The sequence below is a fragment of the Brassica oleracea genome, chromosome C4 (genome assembly GCF_000695525.1).
Source record: "Brassica oleracea var. oleracea cultivar TO1000 chromosome C4, BOL, whole genome shotgun sequence".
NCBI lineage: Eukaryota > Viridiplantae > Streptophyta > Magnoliopsida > Brassicales > Brassicaceae > Brassica > Brassica oleracea.
In genome coordinates, this window is record NC_027751.1 from 47,114,800 (window position 1) to 47,132,732 (window position 17,933).

General features: G+C 33.9%; 5 protein-coding genes across 5 annotated transcripts; 2 read left to right on the forward strand and 3 right to left on the reverse strand.

Annotated features, from left to right (window-relative positions):
- Positions 1-640: 640 nt before the first annotated feature.
- LOC106341100 (F-box protein DOR-like) lies at positions 641-2,033 on the forward strand. The gene has a single exon (XM_013779923.1). The coding sequence runs from the start codon at positions 744-746 to the stop codon at positions 1,956-1,958; it is 1,215 nt and encodes a 404-aa protein (XP_013635377.1). The 5' UTR covers positions 641-743; the 3' UTR covers positions 1,959-2,033.
- Positions 2,034-2,706: 673 nt separating this feature from the next.
- On the reverse strand, positions 2,707-3,265 carry LOC106339066 (uncharacterized N-acetyltransferase p20-like). Its single transcript, XM_013777891.1, has one exon. The coding sequence runs from the start codon at positions 3,259-3,261 to the stop codon at positions 2,707-2,709; it is 555 nt and encodes a 184-aa protein (XP_013633345.1). The 5' UTR covers positions 3,262-3,265.
- A 1,157-nt stretch (positions 3,266-4,422) lies between these two features.
- LOC106340589 (uncharacterized N-acetyltransferase p20) lies at positions 4,423-5,181 on the reverse strand. Its single transcript, XM_013779439.1, has one exon. It carries the CDS (start codon positions 5,088-5,090, stop codon positions 4,542-4,544), a length of 549 nt encoding a protein of 182 aa, XP_013634893.1. The 5' UTR covers positions 5,091-5,181; the 3' UTR covers positions 4,423-4,541.
- A 6,905-nt stretch (positions 5,182-12,086) lies between these two features.
- LOC106341139 (F-box protein DOR-like) lies at positions 12,087-13,316 on the forward strand. Its single transcript, XM_013779959.1, has one exon. The coding sequence runs from the start codon at positions 12,087-12,089 to the stop codon at positions 13,269-13,271; it is 1,185 nt and encodes a 394-aa protein (XP_013635413.1). The 3' UTR covers positions 13,272-13,316.
- Positions 13,317-16,133: 2,817 nt separating this feature from the next.
- LOC106340085 (40S ribosomal protein S12-1) lies at positions 16,134-17,129 on the reverse strand. Its single transcript, XM_013778948.1, has 4 exons — positions 17,014-17,129; positions 16,621-16,921; positions 16,473-16,538; positions 16,134-16,379 (listed from the first exon to the last, which is right to left on the reverse strand). The coding sequence occupies exons 1-4, from the start codon at positions 17,019-17,021 to the stop codon at positions 16,320-16,322; spliced, it is 435 nt and encodes a 144-aa protein (XP_013634402.1). The 5' UTR covers positions 17,022-17,129; the 3' UTR covers positions 16,134-16,319.
- Positions 17,130-17,933: the final 804 nt, after the last annotated feature.

Consider the following 17,933-nt stretch of genomic DNA (forward strand, 5'->3'; position numbering starts at 1 on the left):
GATTTGATCCGTAAATAAAATAAAATTTAAAAATAATTGAAAATTTTAATAATAACATTTTGTTACAAAAATAAAACATTATTTAACTTTTTAAGTTCTGGTACATAATATAATAAATTTAATTCATAAAAATATTGTAAAAATGATATAAAGTATAATATATATAACGTATATATATAATTCTTTACACATATAACAGATCGAATTAGATATTTTTTCCTAAAAATATTGGTATTTGTGATTTGCTTCTTTTTTGGATATTGTATTTTAGTACTATTTGTTTGGTTTCGTAGAGTTACGGATATCCGGTTTTTTTGGTTCAAATCAAAACGGATAACGAATTGAATCAAAATTTATGAATATTTTGCTCAAATTTATCCGTAAACAATAAAAATAATATATATATAGTTTAACTTTTGATTCATTACCTATTTTTATTCGAACCGAAAAATCCAAAGTTTTATTGGAACTATATAAGTGAGTTTTATATTAAAAAAACGCAAATTACATAGTGTGAACATATTTATAAATATAGTGTGACATATTTATCATCAAATCATTGTAAAGCTGCCACATGTCTATTATAATGTTAATGCATGATTTTAATAAGGGATAAAGACTTTCAAAACCAATACGAACTCTTCCGAGTCTTCTTTGTCCAAGAAAAAAAAACACAGAGAGTTCGAAACGTACGAACTCAGTCTTTCGAGAAAGATAACGAACTCTACTCAAGAGTCACCGCCATGCAACCACCGCGGCAGAACGTCTCGAAGGGCGGCGAACTAACCATTTATCGAGGCGTCACGCGATCGATGACCAGACGTCATCGGAACTCATTGCCGGTTCCGGACGATCTCGCTATGGAGATATTCACGAGGCTGCCGTCGAAGGCGATAGCGAGATGTCGTTGCGCATGCAAGCTCTGGTCCTCCACGCTTCGCAGTCAAGATTTCACAGAGCTTTTCTTGACCAAATCTTGTGCTCGCCCTCAGCTCCTTTTCGTCCTGGACGATTACAGCGTCGGCGAGTTAGTCTTCATCTCGTCGCCTCAGCCTGAAAATCCGGAAGAGAACTCGTACGTTGTAGCCTCCAACCCTCTTGCGTGTTTCCCACGTTCCAGTGGATTCTATGGTTATACCAACGGCTTCTTCTGTTATGGAGCTAACCGGAACCTTAAGGGGCTGAAATTGCCAGTGTGTGTTCCGGTGATATGTAACCCCAGCACGGGACAGTCCTTGACCATGCCTAGATTGATCTCGAAAAAGAAGTATGGAGTGCAAAGCTATCTTGGATACGAGCCGATGGAGAAAGAGTTCAAGGTGTTGTCGATGAATAAGTCGCGTACTGGTGAGGTGATCTCTGTGGAGCACCAAGTTCTGACATTAGGAACCAAGAATTTGTCATGGAGGTTGGTCGAATGTTGCATCCCACATCGTTCTTCAAGTAAGTGGATATGCATCAGTGGCGTTCTTTACTACGCAGCTAGTGCAGCTGGATCTTTCGAGAATTCTATGGTCGTTTGTTTTGACTTGAGGTCTGAGAAGTTCTGCTCTGTCATGTTCAGTAAAGCAATGCCTCGTTCAACAACTCTAGTAAACTACGATGGGAAACTAGGTTTGCTTATGTCTGGAGATTCTCATGATGACGTTACTCGAGCAACTACAAGTTTTGAGCTGTGGGTTCTGCTTGACGCTGCACAACACGAGTGGTCCAATCATGTCTACGTATTACCACCTTCGTGGGAGGATGTTGTTTCAGAGGACATGCGCATTGCTGGAATGGTTGCTGTAAATGAAATCGTCTTGGCCCCCTGGTTCCAAAGTGTGCCTTCCTATGTCATCTACTTCAACGTGGAGAGAAAGACGATCACAAAAGTTGGAATCCAAGGACTGGAAGCGTTTCAGGGTGAGAGTTTCAAAACCTATCTCAACTATGTTGAGAATGTGAAGCTTCTTTAAGCAGTTTTATAAGTGAGAGACAAAGTGTAGTTTTCATTTTGTGTGTTTCGTTTTTTTCTAGCATCTTAGTTTGAAAAATCCCACCTGTTGTGGATGATAGATAATCTTCTTGTTACAAACTCTTTACAAATGTATATAATAATCCAAAACAGAGTAGTTTAGAATGTGATCTTTGAATGCTATGATAGAGAGAGTAAGAGTTTCTAGATCCATGAAATGATTCGAATGTTATTATCTTGGTTAAGATCCATAAATAGTCATGTGTTATCCAATGACTATTGACTGCTTTCTGTTATAGTGTTCATCTTTCTTGGATTTTGTTTTGGTTATTACGGCAAGGAGGAATGGTTTTTCTCAAATGTTTCAATCAATTTTTTCCTTATGACGGAAGATGCTCCTTGTGTTAATGACACGAGTAGAATGTTGCTGTTTGCTTAAAATCACATAACTGGAAGAGAGTGATTTGGATTAGAAGAGTTGCTGTTTGCTAATCAAATGTACAAGTGGTTTGATGGTTTCTATAGTTACTAATGTAAGTTCTCTGTATATAGAAATACCGAGTATACTAAGTACTTGGATTAGAAGAATCTTTTGACAAAGACACTAATACATCAGTAGCAATTAGCTCACAAATACAGAGGAAACAGAAAAAAGAAAACTGAAAGAGAGTTTATTTCATGTTCAACATATGAATCGTACACAAAGTCAAACATATATATAATCTTAATTAATCTTTTTTTTTGATTAATTACTTGAAAGGATCAGTAGGCAAGAAACTAAACATGACCATATCTCTTACACTTCCTTTCATAACTATAAACTTCTTCATCACACCTTCTCTAGTAAACCCAACTTTTTCAAGAACCCTTTGTGATCCGACATTGTCCACGTCCACTAGTGCCTCAAGCCTCTCAACCTCCGGCATTTCCTTGAATACCTCCGCCGTCACTAGCCTCACCGCCTCCGTAGCGAACCCTTTTCCCCAATACTTTCTCGCTAGCACATAACCTATCTCTTTCCTGTTCTTATCGACCGGCATGATCAAGATGTAGCCGATGGGACGATCGTCCTCTAAACAGATGGCTCGGAGCCAAGGGTGTGTCAAGACCGAATCCGTTATGTATTTGATGGCTTCTTCTCGGCTCGTGCATGGCTCCCATGAGCAAAAGCGTGCGACTTCAGCGTCTGTGGCCCATACCATGTAGTCGTCAACGTCGGAAAGAGTCATCGGCCGGAGTGATATTCTTCCCGGCGGCGATGAAACAACCACTGCTGGCTGAGTCTCGTTTAAGTCCACCTTCATTTAGGATAATGTTTGTTTGAGATATCTCATCATAACGTCATCTTTATATACATAGCTTAGCAAATAAACTCGAATCTTGCTTCTTGCTTTTGAGTAAAATAAAGTTAGTGGTAGTATTATATTATTATTTTTATAACAATTATTGACTGAAGTTCCGAGAAAAGATGACGTGTCACTGTGTGAATGGATGGTTGTCAATTTTGACCTTTGACTTTAACACTTACTTGGTTGCCAAACAAAGCATAGATGGAGCTCACCTTGTTGCTTGATTGCTTCGAGTGAGATGCTAAAAACGACGTCGCAAAAATTGATTGGTCGCTTACCATGCAGTTAAATTAAAGTAAATGATTTGATGGTAGTAGTCAACGCAAGACTCATCATGTTTTCTTCTGTAACAAGGCTAAGGCTCAACATGTCAACCATCTTTATCCCTAAAACCCAATTTTGAGTTCTTATTTTTATTTATTTTATTTTTTTAAATTTAAAAACTAACCAATCGCGGACCACCACATGTCAGTGAGGCTCGCGAACAGTACAAGAACTCCACCAAACTCGCTTCTTGCAGAAGAGAAAGAAGAGTTGGGTTTTAACAAAATTGTGAGACCCACTTTTTAAGAACCCACTTAAAAGACGGGATAAAGATGATCTTATGTTGTGAAAGTAAAATTTACCCAACGTTACAGATTTTTAATGGTCTATTTTTCTTAAAATTCTTGGTCTTCTAAATTTCTTTGAGAAATTCCCTATAGTATTTTTTAAGTTTTTGTCACAAAAATAATCATCAATGAAGAAAATGATAAAAATAAGTTTTACTAAAGAGTAAAAATTTATTTTATCCTAGGGTTAACTAATTTAGACTTAGGGTTTAGAGTTAAGGGGTTGGGTTTTCGGATAGGGTTTCAAATTAAAAAAAAAAAAAAAAATTTAAAATAAATAGAGCTATTTTAGTTATTTTTATGGCTATTTTTGTGACAAAAGCTTAAAAATAGTTATTCTAGAGAATTCCCGATTTCTTTTTACACCATCTTGTTTAAGTGATCTTTATTTCATCTAATCGTAGCTATAAAAATAGTTGAGATGTTGAAACGTTGAATTCATTTCATGAAGTGAACACGGTACTTGATACAAAATCACATACTATACTCTCAAATAATATAAATCATTTTGGTGTAAAATAGTAAATCTATAAGGTTACAACAACATAAGAAAAAGAAAAATAGAACATCATCATATCAAATTATACATGTGAATTGACTGATCTTTGTTAATTCAAAATCAGATTAGAGCAAAGAATCAGAAGGCAAGAAACTAAACATGACCATATCTCTAACATTCCCTTTAAGGCACATGAACTTCCTCATCACACCTTCTCTCACAAACCCAACTTTTTCAAGAACCTTTTGAGACCCAATGTTATCTACGTCCACAAGAGCCTCAAGCCTCTCCATCTCCGGCTTTTCCTTGAATATCTCCGCCGCGACAAGCCTCACCGCCTCCGTCGCTATCCCTTTCCCCCAATACTTGCTTCCGATAACGTAACCGATCTCTCCTCTGATACTATCGACGGGCGTGACCGAGATCGAGCCGATGGCGCGGTCATCATCTAAGCAGATAGCTCGGAGCCAAGGGTGTGGCAAAACGAAGCTGTTTATGTAAGCTATGCCGGCTTCTCGGCTCGTGCAAGGCTCCCACGTGCAAAAGCGTGTGACGTTTATGTCAGTTGCCCAGACCATGAAGTCGTCTATGTCGGAGAGAGTCATTGGTCGGAGATGGATTTTCTCGGACGGTGAGGAACTCACGGCTTTGAGAGTGCATGAGTCGATCTCCATCTCGGATGATGATTCCTTTGAGTTTTCTTGGTCTGTTTCCTTTGAAGGCAATTGAAGCTTGTATTCTCAAAGATTGCTAAGGCAATTTGATACTTGATTCTACACATATGGCGGTTTAAATAATTAGACATTTGTATATTAAATAAAATAAAATTAAAAATAAAGAAAATAAAAACAGAAGTTTCCTTGTTGCTTCTACCGGCCGGTCAAATACGCAACAACTAAGGTCTCGAATCACTTAAACATATGGGTGATTAGTCAACTTCTAAATTTCTAATATGGAGCTATCTTACAGTCTCATGTGAGGACCATAATGTGACATGGCACAGAATGTTTGGTCATTTTTCCAGTTAGACTGTTGATTGTTTTTCTAATGATTTTTTCTGTAGTTAGTGACTTAGTGTGAGATTTTCTTTTCTTTTAATTTGGTTGAAAGTTAAATATTTTACTCAACAATTAAAAGAAGATTTTTCTTTTGAGGAAAATATAACAAAAGAAGAGTACAACAGAAAAATGAGACACACAACTTTGACCTTTTTCTCTCTTCGTCCACCAAGGTGTCAGACTAAGGGCAACATTATCGCTGTCCTTGGGCCGCGTCCTTAGATATTTTGGGCTGAAAAGAAAATAAAAAATAAGCAATAAAATGAAGGACGACCTTAACTAAGAACTTTTTTTTTGGTCCTTACGTGCCAGCTGGCAGCTTGTGAGCACGGATTGAAGTCGTGCTTCTTCCTCTCCCGATTCGCTCACGACGGTGAAGCATTTGGAGATAGGTGTTCCGACGATTTCATCCCGCAAACGAAATCCTCTCGGTTAGTTCGCAACACAAGACCGATCTGTTGTCTCCAGACTCGACATCCTTGGATTCTCCTCCGTTTTCGATAAAAAAAGGTATGTTGTTTTCTGTTGAATTTTTGTTGAATCTTTGATCTACCTCGTCGATGAATACATCTAAACGATAACAGTATACCGAATTTGTTTGATTTTTGTTCTGATCAATTAGTTTCGATTTCTAATTTTGTTTATTCTCATGAAATATTGAAACAATTGAGCTCAATTCATTGTTTCTTTGAATTTGTGAGCTTTCGATTTGAAATTTGAAGCTTAAAATCGAGAGGTTTCAGGTCGTGTGATTCGAATTTGCCGAGTATAAACTAACCTAGAGTTGCTTAAGGAGATTGATTTCAAATTCGGAGAAAGCTATATCTTAATCATTTCTTCGGGGTTTGAGCGGAAGTACTGTTGAAACTGATAGATGAAGCAATTGTAGAATCAATTAGGTTTCTGCTTGCTGTATTAACAGATAGATGTAGGATTGAGCTTTTGTGATTTATAGTGCTATTGGGTTTTGAATCTTTGGTAAAACTAAACATGGTTTCAGTTTTGAAAAGGTTGTATAGAAGAGGCTTAGCTAATGGCGCCTTCAAGATCAACAAAATCTAAGTACAAGAGAATTCCGCGTCCTAAAGATGTTTCTCCTCAGAAAGAAGAAGAAAGTATGAGCAAAACCAAACAACGGGTAAGCTCTTTTCTTTAATATTCAACTGGGCAAGCTGACTTTAGGTTATATGATTCGTGTACTCTCAACAAAGATTTGATTGTGAACAAAATTGTAAAGTTATGTTGCAGAAGGATACCAATCTTTAGATGTCTCCTAGACTTTTGAGTTACTGTTTCTGTTCCATTTTTAGCTCAAGAAGGTGACATTGTGTTACACTTGTCTCTAGTCTGCTAGCAATTTTTGTTGTTATTTTGCGGGAAAAATTGTACAAGGATCAAGGATAATCTTTATTTTACACGCAGAAGAGGAAGTTGTCGGATATGTTAAAGTCCCACCAATAATCATCACATTACATAAAGTTTCTTAACAATGTCCTTACCATAACAATAATAATAAAAAATTCTAAAGACTCAAATTAAAGTTCCTGCAATAATGTTGCCCTAAGGAGAGGCACACTTAGAACTTGAGTTTGTCTCCATAGTACTTTGTTTAAATTTTTTGTCTAATTAGGATTTTAATTATCGTTAATACGATTATATCCTCAGAGTAATCAAAATTTAAATTAATTAAAATACATAATACAATATTTGTTAATTATTTAGTAAATACAATTTTACATATTTTAAGGAAAGGTAAAATATAGAAAGGGAAAACACACGTTAACCTAATTTTAACCCTCTTCTATCGTCTTCTTCCCTGAGAGCTTTCTTTTCTTTTTAATGGTTACTTTTTTCTTCTTCTTCTTCATCACACGGTTAAATAGTTCCGTCTTCGTTCTCTGTTTCCTCTTATTTGTTCTCTGTTCTTCTTCCTCGTATTTGTTCTTCGTCGTTTTTTTGTGTCGACTTAGTTATATACTTCGTCATCAATTGCATCAAAATTCTACGATTCTTCACATACGGTATGTGTTTCATTCTCTAGATTCGTAAAACCCTAATTTTTAAGATTTGATTTGTATATCTTTTCAATTATAATTAGTTCTAAGGGTCGATTAGTCATCACCTATACAAGGGTATTGTCCCTTTCTTGTACTGGTTAGTTTACTATGTTGTTTTTTTTCTTCTCTTATCGTATCAGCTCATGAAGCTACCATTAAGTTGGCAGATCGAATGATTTACTTATTTTTTTCATTTTAGGGTCGGTTTGATTTTGATTTAGTTTCTTTTAGCAGGTTTCTCAAAGTGCTATTCAGTTCACAACGTATAAGGAACTGCGTAAAATCAGTGGGGAGTTCAAAGAATGGAGAAGAAAGTCATTGTGGATTATGCTTGAGATTTTGTTAGATGCTCTTTGTAGAGAAGGACATGTTAGATAAGCCTCAATGTATATAGGGAGAAGACGAAGGTTTAAAACGATTATATTCTTGTTCACCTTGATGTTCCAACGTTGCATATATAACAAAAATTCGCAGTATGAAAACTTCAATCTCTTCTTGATATATAATATTCTAATTATTTTCTTAATACAATTTATAAAGTAAAAAAAAAAGAGATTCATCGGTTCGCTAAACACAATCCATCGGTTCATTCTAAACTCCTAAATTTTAGATAAACACAATCCACTACCCTCAGAAAATTGAGATAAACACAATCCATCTCTTTGCTAAAACAAAATGCAAGGGTTCGATTTCAAAGAGATTCAGGAGAAGATCTCCAACAGCTTTCGTCCATGGCCACGATCCTTTCAATTCTGGGTTCGAGCTACCAATATCTACACTGGTTACAAGGTCCCAACTGTGTATCGACTCGAGCTCCGTCGTTGCAGCCACCGTCGCTTCACCGTGCTTTTGGTCGCCATCAACTTCTCTCACAGGAACCACCACTGCCGTGTCATCTCCGCCGCTGCACGGGCTCATCTTCTCCGTTCAAGCAGTCACAGCCCGAGAGCATTGAATCGAGCAGGCCACACCTTCACGCATCCTCGATTGGTTCTCTCGGATGTTCAGTTCGTCGTTTGGACCAAGCCAGATGGATCGAGCATTTGTCTTCCACATCGAACGTTCCAAACCACGAAACAGACATGGCTAAATTTTAATATATTGCACACTTGGCCCCTGAGATTAGTTCCTTTCTTATTTTTTCCCCAGAAATTTTATTTTTGAAAATCAATCCTCGATTTCGCCCCAAAACTCTATTATTAATGTAATCCCGAATTGGAGACTTAAGAGATGAACATGAATCTCTATTATTAATTTTAATCATCTATCATCGATCTCACATGTCTCTTGGAATTTTTTTTTTGGCAAAAAACGTTAAATTGCTATAAAAATTAAAGTTTTTAGATGCATGTTATAACAATATTTTCTTAAAAAAAATAATTTTAACCATTTTATTCATTAAACAGCCAAGCAAATGGATCATCGTAAAGAGAACCAAGCCCAACACTATTTAATATTTTAAATTTTAATTCTCCCTAGATTTTGATTCGCAATTTGAAAGCGTACATAACTTTTTTGTTGAACATTTTGATAAACTTTACATGAATTTATAACATTTTTCAAAAAACAAATAATTTTAAATTTGTTATATTATAATGTTTGAGTTTCAAGCAGAATTTTTATATCTGATTCAAACATGTGGTTAAAAAGGTAGACCCAAAGATCCTTATAATATCCACTTCGGATTGAATAAAAAACAAGATTTTCTGCGCAACCGTACAGGTGTTTTTTCAAATTGAATTGAGGGAATTTTAAGTTAAGTCAGTTGCGTATTTTAGATTTTGGATGGTGAAACAATCAAATTGATATGTTAGATAAGTAAATTGTAATTTGATAATTCTATACAAAGAGAAAAATTTCTAGTGTTTTTGTTTGTAGAACATATTCACTTTGTTTTTCATATATGATGTTTTAGAGAACTTTTTCATTCCAAATTAGATGATATTTTCAATTTTTCATGAAAATTTATTTATTTATTTATTATTTTATATTAACTCTTATATTTTCTAGTTAGCTTTTTATTGGTTGAATTATGATTAGGTGAATAGTTAATGATGTTTTGGTTAGATAAAATAGAAAAATATTATTTTCTTTAATTTGTGTGAAAATAGTATCATTTAGTTGATTATATATATTAGTACATCTATATTTGTATATACATTTGTTTCACAGACAAAAATATGCTATAATTTTTTCTATTATATAGATTACAATTTATTTTATATATCAAATTATTTTTTTCAATTTAGATTTAACATTTGAACAACATTCTAGAGAGAGCTTGGCGACATTTTAGCATGTGCGTTGTAAACTCTAAATATTATTTCAACTGATAATTGATTAATTTTAACAGTAATTGTATAAAGACATAGTATTCACTACTTTTTCTAATCATAAAAATATTTAATAAAATCTATTTTGATTTAATTTTAATATAATTTTTACTATTTATTTGCAAGTATTTATAGTTTTTGTAAACTATACTAAAATGAGATATAAGTGATCTTTAAGATTTTAAGATTTAGTAATTGTGTGGTTAGTTTAATTTAAAAAAGTAGAATATTCTTAGAAGTTTAAGACCTTTTTGTTATAAATGTTATATAAATAATATTTTTGTGATTTATAAATATATTATTGGTAAAATCAATAAATTTTATAACCACGTATATAGATTACAATTATTAAACATATTTTAATTTTTATATGATTATAAACGAATTATATTATATGTTTTAGAATGATATTAATTTGATAAAGTTGTTAATTATATTAAAGAACAATAACATGTTGATATTTTTTTGACATCATCAAAGTAATAACAATAATCATATATTATGGTTGCATAACGTAAACTAAAAATAGTATACACGATCATATGTATATATAATCATATATTATGATTGAATAGCATATGAATTGTTTTTGTTCATGACGTGACCTAAAAAATAGTTTACGGCCTACAAAATAATTAATAACGTTGTTAATAATTATTATATTAATGGGTTAATTTTTTTTATATAAATCAGTTGGTATATTTAATTATATTTAATTGATTGGTTTTGAATACATATTTTTTAATTTAGCATATATTAATAGTAAACAATTATGAGATTCTCCTTAAAATAGTATATTGTTGATTTTGTTAAGATATTAATAAGATATATTGTGATTATATTTATTATAAAAATGAATGATAAGATAATTAAATATGATGATTTTTTTTTAAGAGATTGTCCAAAATGAAATATCACACATGAATGAACTCATGACTTATGTTTTAATAGATAAGATCTGTTAATTAATATTCGATAAAACCTGGTAACAATCCAAAGACCCACAATTAACACGTGATTCGATACATGGTGATCCGATAAAAACTCAAAAGTGATAATAGTTTTTAAAAATTTTGATTAAATTTCTCATATATTTTTAAATGTTACATAAAATTGAATAAAACTTATGACTCTTTAAATTTTGATTATGTCATTCAAAAAAGAGAAAAAAAATGGTAATAAGAAAACTAAAATTTGTTGATATAACAATATTAATTTATTTTTGTTATTAATAACCTATTATACGCTTATATTTTTATTTATCGTTGATGAATGAAATCTTAGTTTAATATAATTATTAGCCTAATTAAATGGTATTAGCTCATAATGTAATCTCTAAGGATTAAAATTATTTGAGGTTGAGATGTAGTTAAAGCCCAAAAAACCGGAAGACCATTCTACCATTAATGAGTGTTTAATTTCTTTGGAATAGTAATGCGTCTAATGACATTACTTGTAATTATTAGTGTTTCATTGAAGGTAAAAGTTAGGAATAATATATTGATGTAAAATATCTAGTGTAATCTAAAATATTTTGGAAAGATTTACAATATCTTAGAAAGAAAATAAGAGATAAGCTTAAAAAGTTGAGAGTAAAGAATAGATTTCAGTTATTAGAGCACCTCCATCAATGATATGAGGTGGATGTTCTAAAAAGATGATTAGTTGCTAATTAAAGCAAAAGTGATTGAAGTGATTCTAATATCCATCTAATAAAATCTGATTTAATTAATAACTAATCATTTCTTGAGAATCTCCACCTCATACCATTGATGGAGGTGCTCTTAGATCAATTCGATCTTCACTTTTTATTGAGGAGATGCCATGTATATAAAGGGGTCATGGTCTCATTTGTATTACGCAGAATCTGTAATTCTTGATTTTTCCTTTTTAGAATAGATACAGAGGTTTTATTTCCAAAACAAAACAAACTCTTTGGTCCAAGAATGGTGACCAGGGAACGACGAGGAATAATGCATTCCCTAACGTTCCTAAAAAAAATTACCATTCACAAGGAATAATAATTTCCTCTCGTTCCCTTTCATTCCTTTTTTTGTAGAGAATTAAAGAACAAAATTATTCCTTGTCAAATTTGATAAGGAACAACCATTCCTTTTCATTCCTGGTATTTTATTCCCGTGCATTCCTTTTTTATTCGTTCCTCTTGTTTCCCGAATGGTCACCAGTCGGACCCCAACTCTTCGGAATCTCCTGTCTCCGCCATGAACGTCTCGGTTCAAACCTTTTCGCCGCCTGTTATGCGAAGCTCATTGCCGATTTCAGAAGACCTCGTTTTCGAGATATTCTCGAGGTTGCCGTCAAAGGCCATAGCGAGATGTCGTTGCATATCCAAGCTCTTGGCGTCCATGCTTGTCCGGCAAGATTTCACAGAGTCGTTTTTAACCAAATCTTGTGCTCGACCTCAGCTTCTATTCGCCTTCCAATATGACAGTGAGGTTGTCTTTTTCTCGTCCCCTCAGCCTGAAAATCCAGAAGAGAACTCGTATGTTGTAGCCCCCAGTCAACTTGCATGTTTCCCAAGTTCCCATAGATTATTCTATACTAATACTCCTACCGGTGGCTTCTTCTGTTATGTCGTTGAACGGATCTTTGAGGGGATGAAAGATTCAGAGTATGTTCCGGTGATATGTAACCCCAGCACTGGACAGTCCTTGAACTTGCCTACATTGAAGTCGAGTAAGAGGTTTGGAGTAGAAAGCTATCTTGGATATGACCCCGTTTCTAAAGAGTTCAAGGTTTTGTCAATGGAAACCTCGTTTGTAAGTGGTCAGTATATCTCTGTGAAACACCAAGTTCTGACATTAGGAACTGAGAAATTGTCATGGAGGATGGTCGAATGTTGCATCCCACATAATTCTTCTCGTAAGTGGATATGTATCAGTGGTGTTCTTTACTACACAGCTAGAGCAGGCAACTGGTCTTCCATGGTAGTTTGTTTTGATTTGAATTCTGAGAAGTTCACCTTTGTGAATTTCATGAAAGCTTCCGGCAAAGAAATGCATGGTTCAACAACTCTGATCAACAACAATGGGAAACTAGGTTTGCTTATGTCTGAAGATACTAGTAGTGATTATATTTGTGGAGCAAGTAAAAGTCTTGAGCTGTGGGTTCTACGAGATGCTGGAAAAAATGAGTGGTCCGAGCATGTATACGTATTACCGCCTTCGTGGGAGGATGTAGTTTCAGAGTACATGCGCATTTCTGGAATGGTTGGTACAAATGAAATCGTATTGGCCCCTTTGTTCCAAAACGTGCCTCCCTATGTCATCTACTACAATGTGGAGAGAAAGACGATCAGAAAAGTTGGGATCCAGGTAATGGAAGGGCTTCAGGTAAAGAGATTTTACACCTTTGTCAACTATGTTGAGGATGTGAAGTTTCTTTAAGTAAGATATGTGTATGTAGTTTTCTGATCGTCTTTGTAAGAAATCATAGAGATAGGTACAAAATAAAGAAAGTTCAAGGAAGAGCTATAGATTAGGCATGGGCGTTCGGTGGTCCGTTCGGTTTCGGTCCGGATGATTCGGATTTTCGGATTTTCGGTGTTATACTCATAAGTACCATTAGGTTTTTACTAATTATCGGATCAGTTCAGTTCGGTTCCTTCAGGGTTCGATTCGGATCGGATTTAACCAATGTTTAAAATCGCACAAAATATATATTTTTAAAAACCTCGAAAATTGACTAGAATTTTTTCAAAATATATAAACTATTTACAAATCTAATTAAAAATTAGTTAAACTATCTAAATTAACTAAAAAGTATTCAAAATAACAAATAAAAAAAACTACAAAAATATTTTGAATACTCTAAAATATCCAAATCACCTTAATATATATAAAAACATTAACATATTTAACTAATTTCGGATATCTTCGAATACTAATTCGGATTTCGGTTCGGTTCGGGTTATAACCAAAGTCCAAAGTAGTAAGCTCATAAATCCCATTCAGATATTTTTGTAAAACAGTTCGGATTCGGTTTCAGTTTTTCCGGTTCGGGTTAAAGTTGGTACTTCGGATTGAGTTAAAAAAGCTCAGGCCTACTATAGATGATGATGCTATCCAAACTGAGATTTTTATTGTTGTTAACTTTAAACTTTAAAGCACCCAGTCAATTAAGACTGGGAATTCACACCTTGATTCTTAGTTCATATTTCTTGGATTTTTTCTGGTTATATAAATTAGGGCTGGACAAAAAATCCAAATCCGAAGAACCAAACCGGACCTGGTCCGAAAATATAGTATTTGACTGGATCCAAAATTGGTTAAATATCCGAACGGGCTCAAAATTTTGGTATCTAGAGATTTAGAGCGGAATCAGACCCAAACTCAAATATTCTGGGTACCTAAATGTATCCGAAATAGATTTATATATTTAAATATATTAATTATTTTAGATTTAATATACATAAAATCTAAAATATATAAAATATTATGAAAATTATCCAAAAACTTAAAAATATACACAAGTAGTCAAAAATAAATGCATAAAATAGTGTAGTGAAATTGAGACTGCTCGACCTCGGAAGCTAATTCGCGTGTAGGCAGCGCTGTCTGTCGTTAAACAATAATCAAAACACCAAAAATACTTGAAATATCTATTGACTCTTTAAACCAAACCAATTTATATGTTAAGTTTATGTATTTTAGAATACAATGTTCAAATGTATATGTAATATATCATTTAATTTTTTAGATTTTGGAAATTTAAAGTATGTATGAATTTTTAAATTTTATTAAAAATAGTTTAAACGGGTATCCAAACTCACAAAGATCCAAACGAAACCTAAACCAAAATTTATAAATACCAAACCAGAAAGCGTATCCAAACGTCCACCCCTGTAAATAGAGTTTATGTATAAGTTTTTTTTTTGAAAAATATATGAATAGAAGACGGACACAAAACTTCAATATTTTGTCTCTCTTTTTTCCGCCAAAGTGCTAGACAAAGGAAGATAGAACGAACAAACAAACAGCAAAAAAACATCTATCAGAATGGTTCACAATGTATTAGAGGCGGTGTTTTTAAAACCGGACCGGCTAGCGAACTGGAAAATTTTTGGGTCATGGGTCATTATGGTTCGACCGGGTCTGAACCGGGCTCGATCGGGTTTACTTCGATTAAACTAAATTTAATGATATTTTATAAATAATATGCATATTTTTTTTAAAAAAATAGATCATATCAAATTGAATGTTTAAATGGTCATAATGTGTACAATAACTTAAAAATACCAATTAAAATTTAAAATCAATATGAAAAGCACATTTAAACTTTATTCGCAGATCTTCATCACCCTTTAAAAAAAAATTATATACACATTAGGTAAATGTTATATTTTGAAATACAAAATTTCAGAAATGAAAATGTTTCAATTATTTAGTCTTCAAAAAAATTGATCATGAAATAAAAATTTTAAAAAAGAGAGAAGTAGAAAAAAACAATATCTTGACGTGAAAATTAAACTTTGTGAATCTTGTAATTTATGAGTTGTATAGACGACAAAATAAAAAGACGAGAGATGATACTTTATTAATCTTTGATAAATCTTATTTTTATTTAAAAAAGAAGAAAAATTAATTGTTTCATTAACAAAATTTTGTCTTATATACGAACCGGGTTTTAGCCGGTTCATTGGGTCGCCGGTTCCTGGGTTTTTGACGGTTTGATAGAGGTTTTTAACTGGTTCGATTTTAGTTGGGTTTTAGCCTTAACCCAACCCGGATTTTTTTCGGTTCATGGTTCAACCCGGTCCGACCGCCGGTCCAGTCCGGGTTTAAAAACACTGATTAGAGGCACAATACAAGTGCAAACTAACTGATTCAAAGGTATCACACTTGTGTTAAATGAGCCACCAAATTCTAATAAGCCAATTGATATCAAAGGTATCACATTTGTGTAAAATGAGCCACCGGATTCAAATAAACCAACTGATTAAAGGTTTTACACTTTTGTTAAATGAGCCAACAGATTCAAATAAACCAACTAATTCAAAGTTATCACACTTGTGTTAAATGAGCCACCAGATACTAAAGAGCATCATTAGTGAAGATAAAGAGTACCTTCCCATTATTATATTACTATTTTTAAAGTAATTTATATAATGTGATTTAGTACTTAACCAGCATGATGTCAATTAAATCAATACCAAAAAAGCATATGAGATTCTAAGAAGTCAAATACAACAATAAGACTTGTATGATTGTATCAGTCGAAACTTGTATTCAACAGCATCAGCATCGTAGTTGAGAAAGGTACCAATCGAGTGATAAAATTGATTTAAGAGAGAGAGGGATGGCAAATCATCAAATCTTCATGCTCCAAACAAAACTACCTTTTTCCACTAACAAGTACTGTATCAAATAACAAAAACAACGAAAAAAGAGGAAAAATGGACACAAGAAAAATATCAGAAATAAAACTTTGCTGACTTAATTTGATTCAATATGCTTCTTGACAATGTTGAGTGCAGTAGTATCTTCACCATAGTCCTGTAACATTAAACAACATAACGAATAAATCACCAAACACATGCCAATCACATCGAGAGACGTTTAAAAACAAAGAAGAAGAAGACTCTTTACCTTGACTACAAGGCACGAGCATCCAACAACCTTCCTCGCATTACCCTCTGAATCAATCTTGCAAAGCTACAAAACCAAATTCCAACATTATTACAAAACCAGACCAAAATTCCACATCATCAATTAAAAGAAAAAGACAAAAACTTACACCAGCCCATTCACCGAGGGTTTTGGCACTCGGAACCGTAAGCAAGTTGATATTGTGATCAGCGCAGAGAGCTTTAACAAGCTTGACGTAATCAGGCTGGTTGCAGTCTTCAGCCAAGACACAGAGCTGAGCAGACCGCTTCTCAATAAGCTTAGCGCATTCATGGAGACCACGAACCACGCCACCGTGAGCACGAGCCTTCCTAAGCGTGAGCTCCAATGCAGTTAAGAGATCCATGTCCTCTGGAATCGCAGAGGGCTCAGCAACGGGAGGAACAACAACAGCAGGAGCAGCTTCATCACTGAAACACATTGGATAAGAACCAAATCTATGAACGAATCTACAAACACTTAACTTCAGTACTGATTAGGTACATCGCAAAGAGAAGCTTACCCAGACATGTTGATTCTTAGAGATGGAGGTAGGCTACGACAAGGACGGGTTGAAGGTGGAGTGAAAGTTGAGTAACGAAGTTTATAATATTAGGGTTTACGATCCCTGATTGAGAACCTGGGCCACTCATATGGGCCTATATGGGCTTTGGGAAATTATATCGCTTTCTACAGTATGTTAATCTTTCCCAATTAATAAACACGAAATGTGTTGATTGTTATTTCTGTTATGAAATAACTTATAATTTATAGTATCGGGAAATTTAAATAAGAGTAGAATTTAATACCCGTAGGAAGCAAATAACACTTAATATGAGAGAAAGAGTTTATTATAAGGAAGAAGAAGAAGATGTAATTGTGTACAAAAGAGTGAGATGAGTGATGGTATTTATAGTGAGCAACAATACATAAAATATCAAAGATGGTGCTTGATTTGGTAAATGAGTGGGTGATCATAGTGCTTGATGAGTAGATGATCATAGTGCTTGATGAGTAGATGATCATAGTGCTTGATGAGTAGATGATCATAGTGCTTGATGAGTAGATGATCATAGTGCTTGATGAGTAGATGATCATAGTGCTTGATGAGTAGATGATCATAGTGCTTGATGAGTAGATGATCATAGTGCTTGATGAGTAGATGATCATAGTGCTTGATGAGTAGATGATCATAGTGCTTGATGAGTAGATGATCATAGTGCTTGATGAGTAGATGATCATAGTGCTTGATGAGTAGATGATCATAGTGCTTGATGAGTAGATGATCATAGTGCTTGATGAGTAGATGATCATAGTGCTTGATGAGTAGATGATCATAGTGCTTGATGAGTAGATGATCATAGTGCTTGATGAGTAGATGATCATAGTGCTTGATGAGTAGATGATCATAGTGCTTGATGAGTAGATGATCATAGTGCTTGA

Coding starts and splice junctions, on each gene's coding strand:
- LOC106341100 (XM_013779923.1), top strand. CDS start 744: ATGCAACCACCGCGGCAGAACGTCTCGAAGGGCGGCGAACTAACCATT.
- LOC106339066 (XM_013777891.1), bottom strand. CDS start 3,261: ATGAAGGTGGACTTAAACGAGACTCAGCCAGCAGTGGTTGTTTCATCG.
- LOC106340589 (XM_013779439.1), bottom strand. CDS start 5,090: ATGGAGATCGACTCATGCACTCTCAAAGCCGTGAGTTCCTCACCGTCC.
- LOC106341139 (XM_013779959.1), top strand. CDS start 12,087: ATGAACGTCTCGGTTCAAACCTTTTCGCCGCCTGTTATGCGAAGCTCA.
- LOC106340085 (XM_013778948.1), bottom strand. Junction 16,539..16,620: donor CCCTCGGTGAATGGGCTGGT/GTAAGTTTTTGT, acceptor TTGGTTTTGTAG/CTTTGCAAGATTGATTCAGA. Junction 16,380..16,472: donor GCTCGTGCCTTGTAGTCAAG/GTAAAGAGTCTT, acceptor TTAATGTTACAG/GACTATGGTGAAGATACTAC.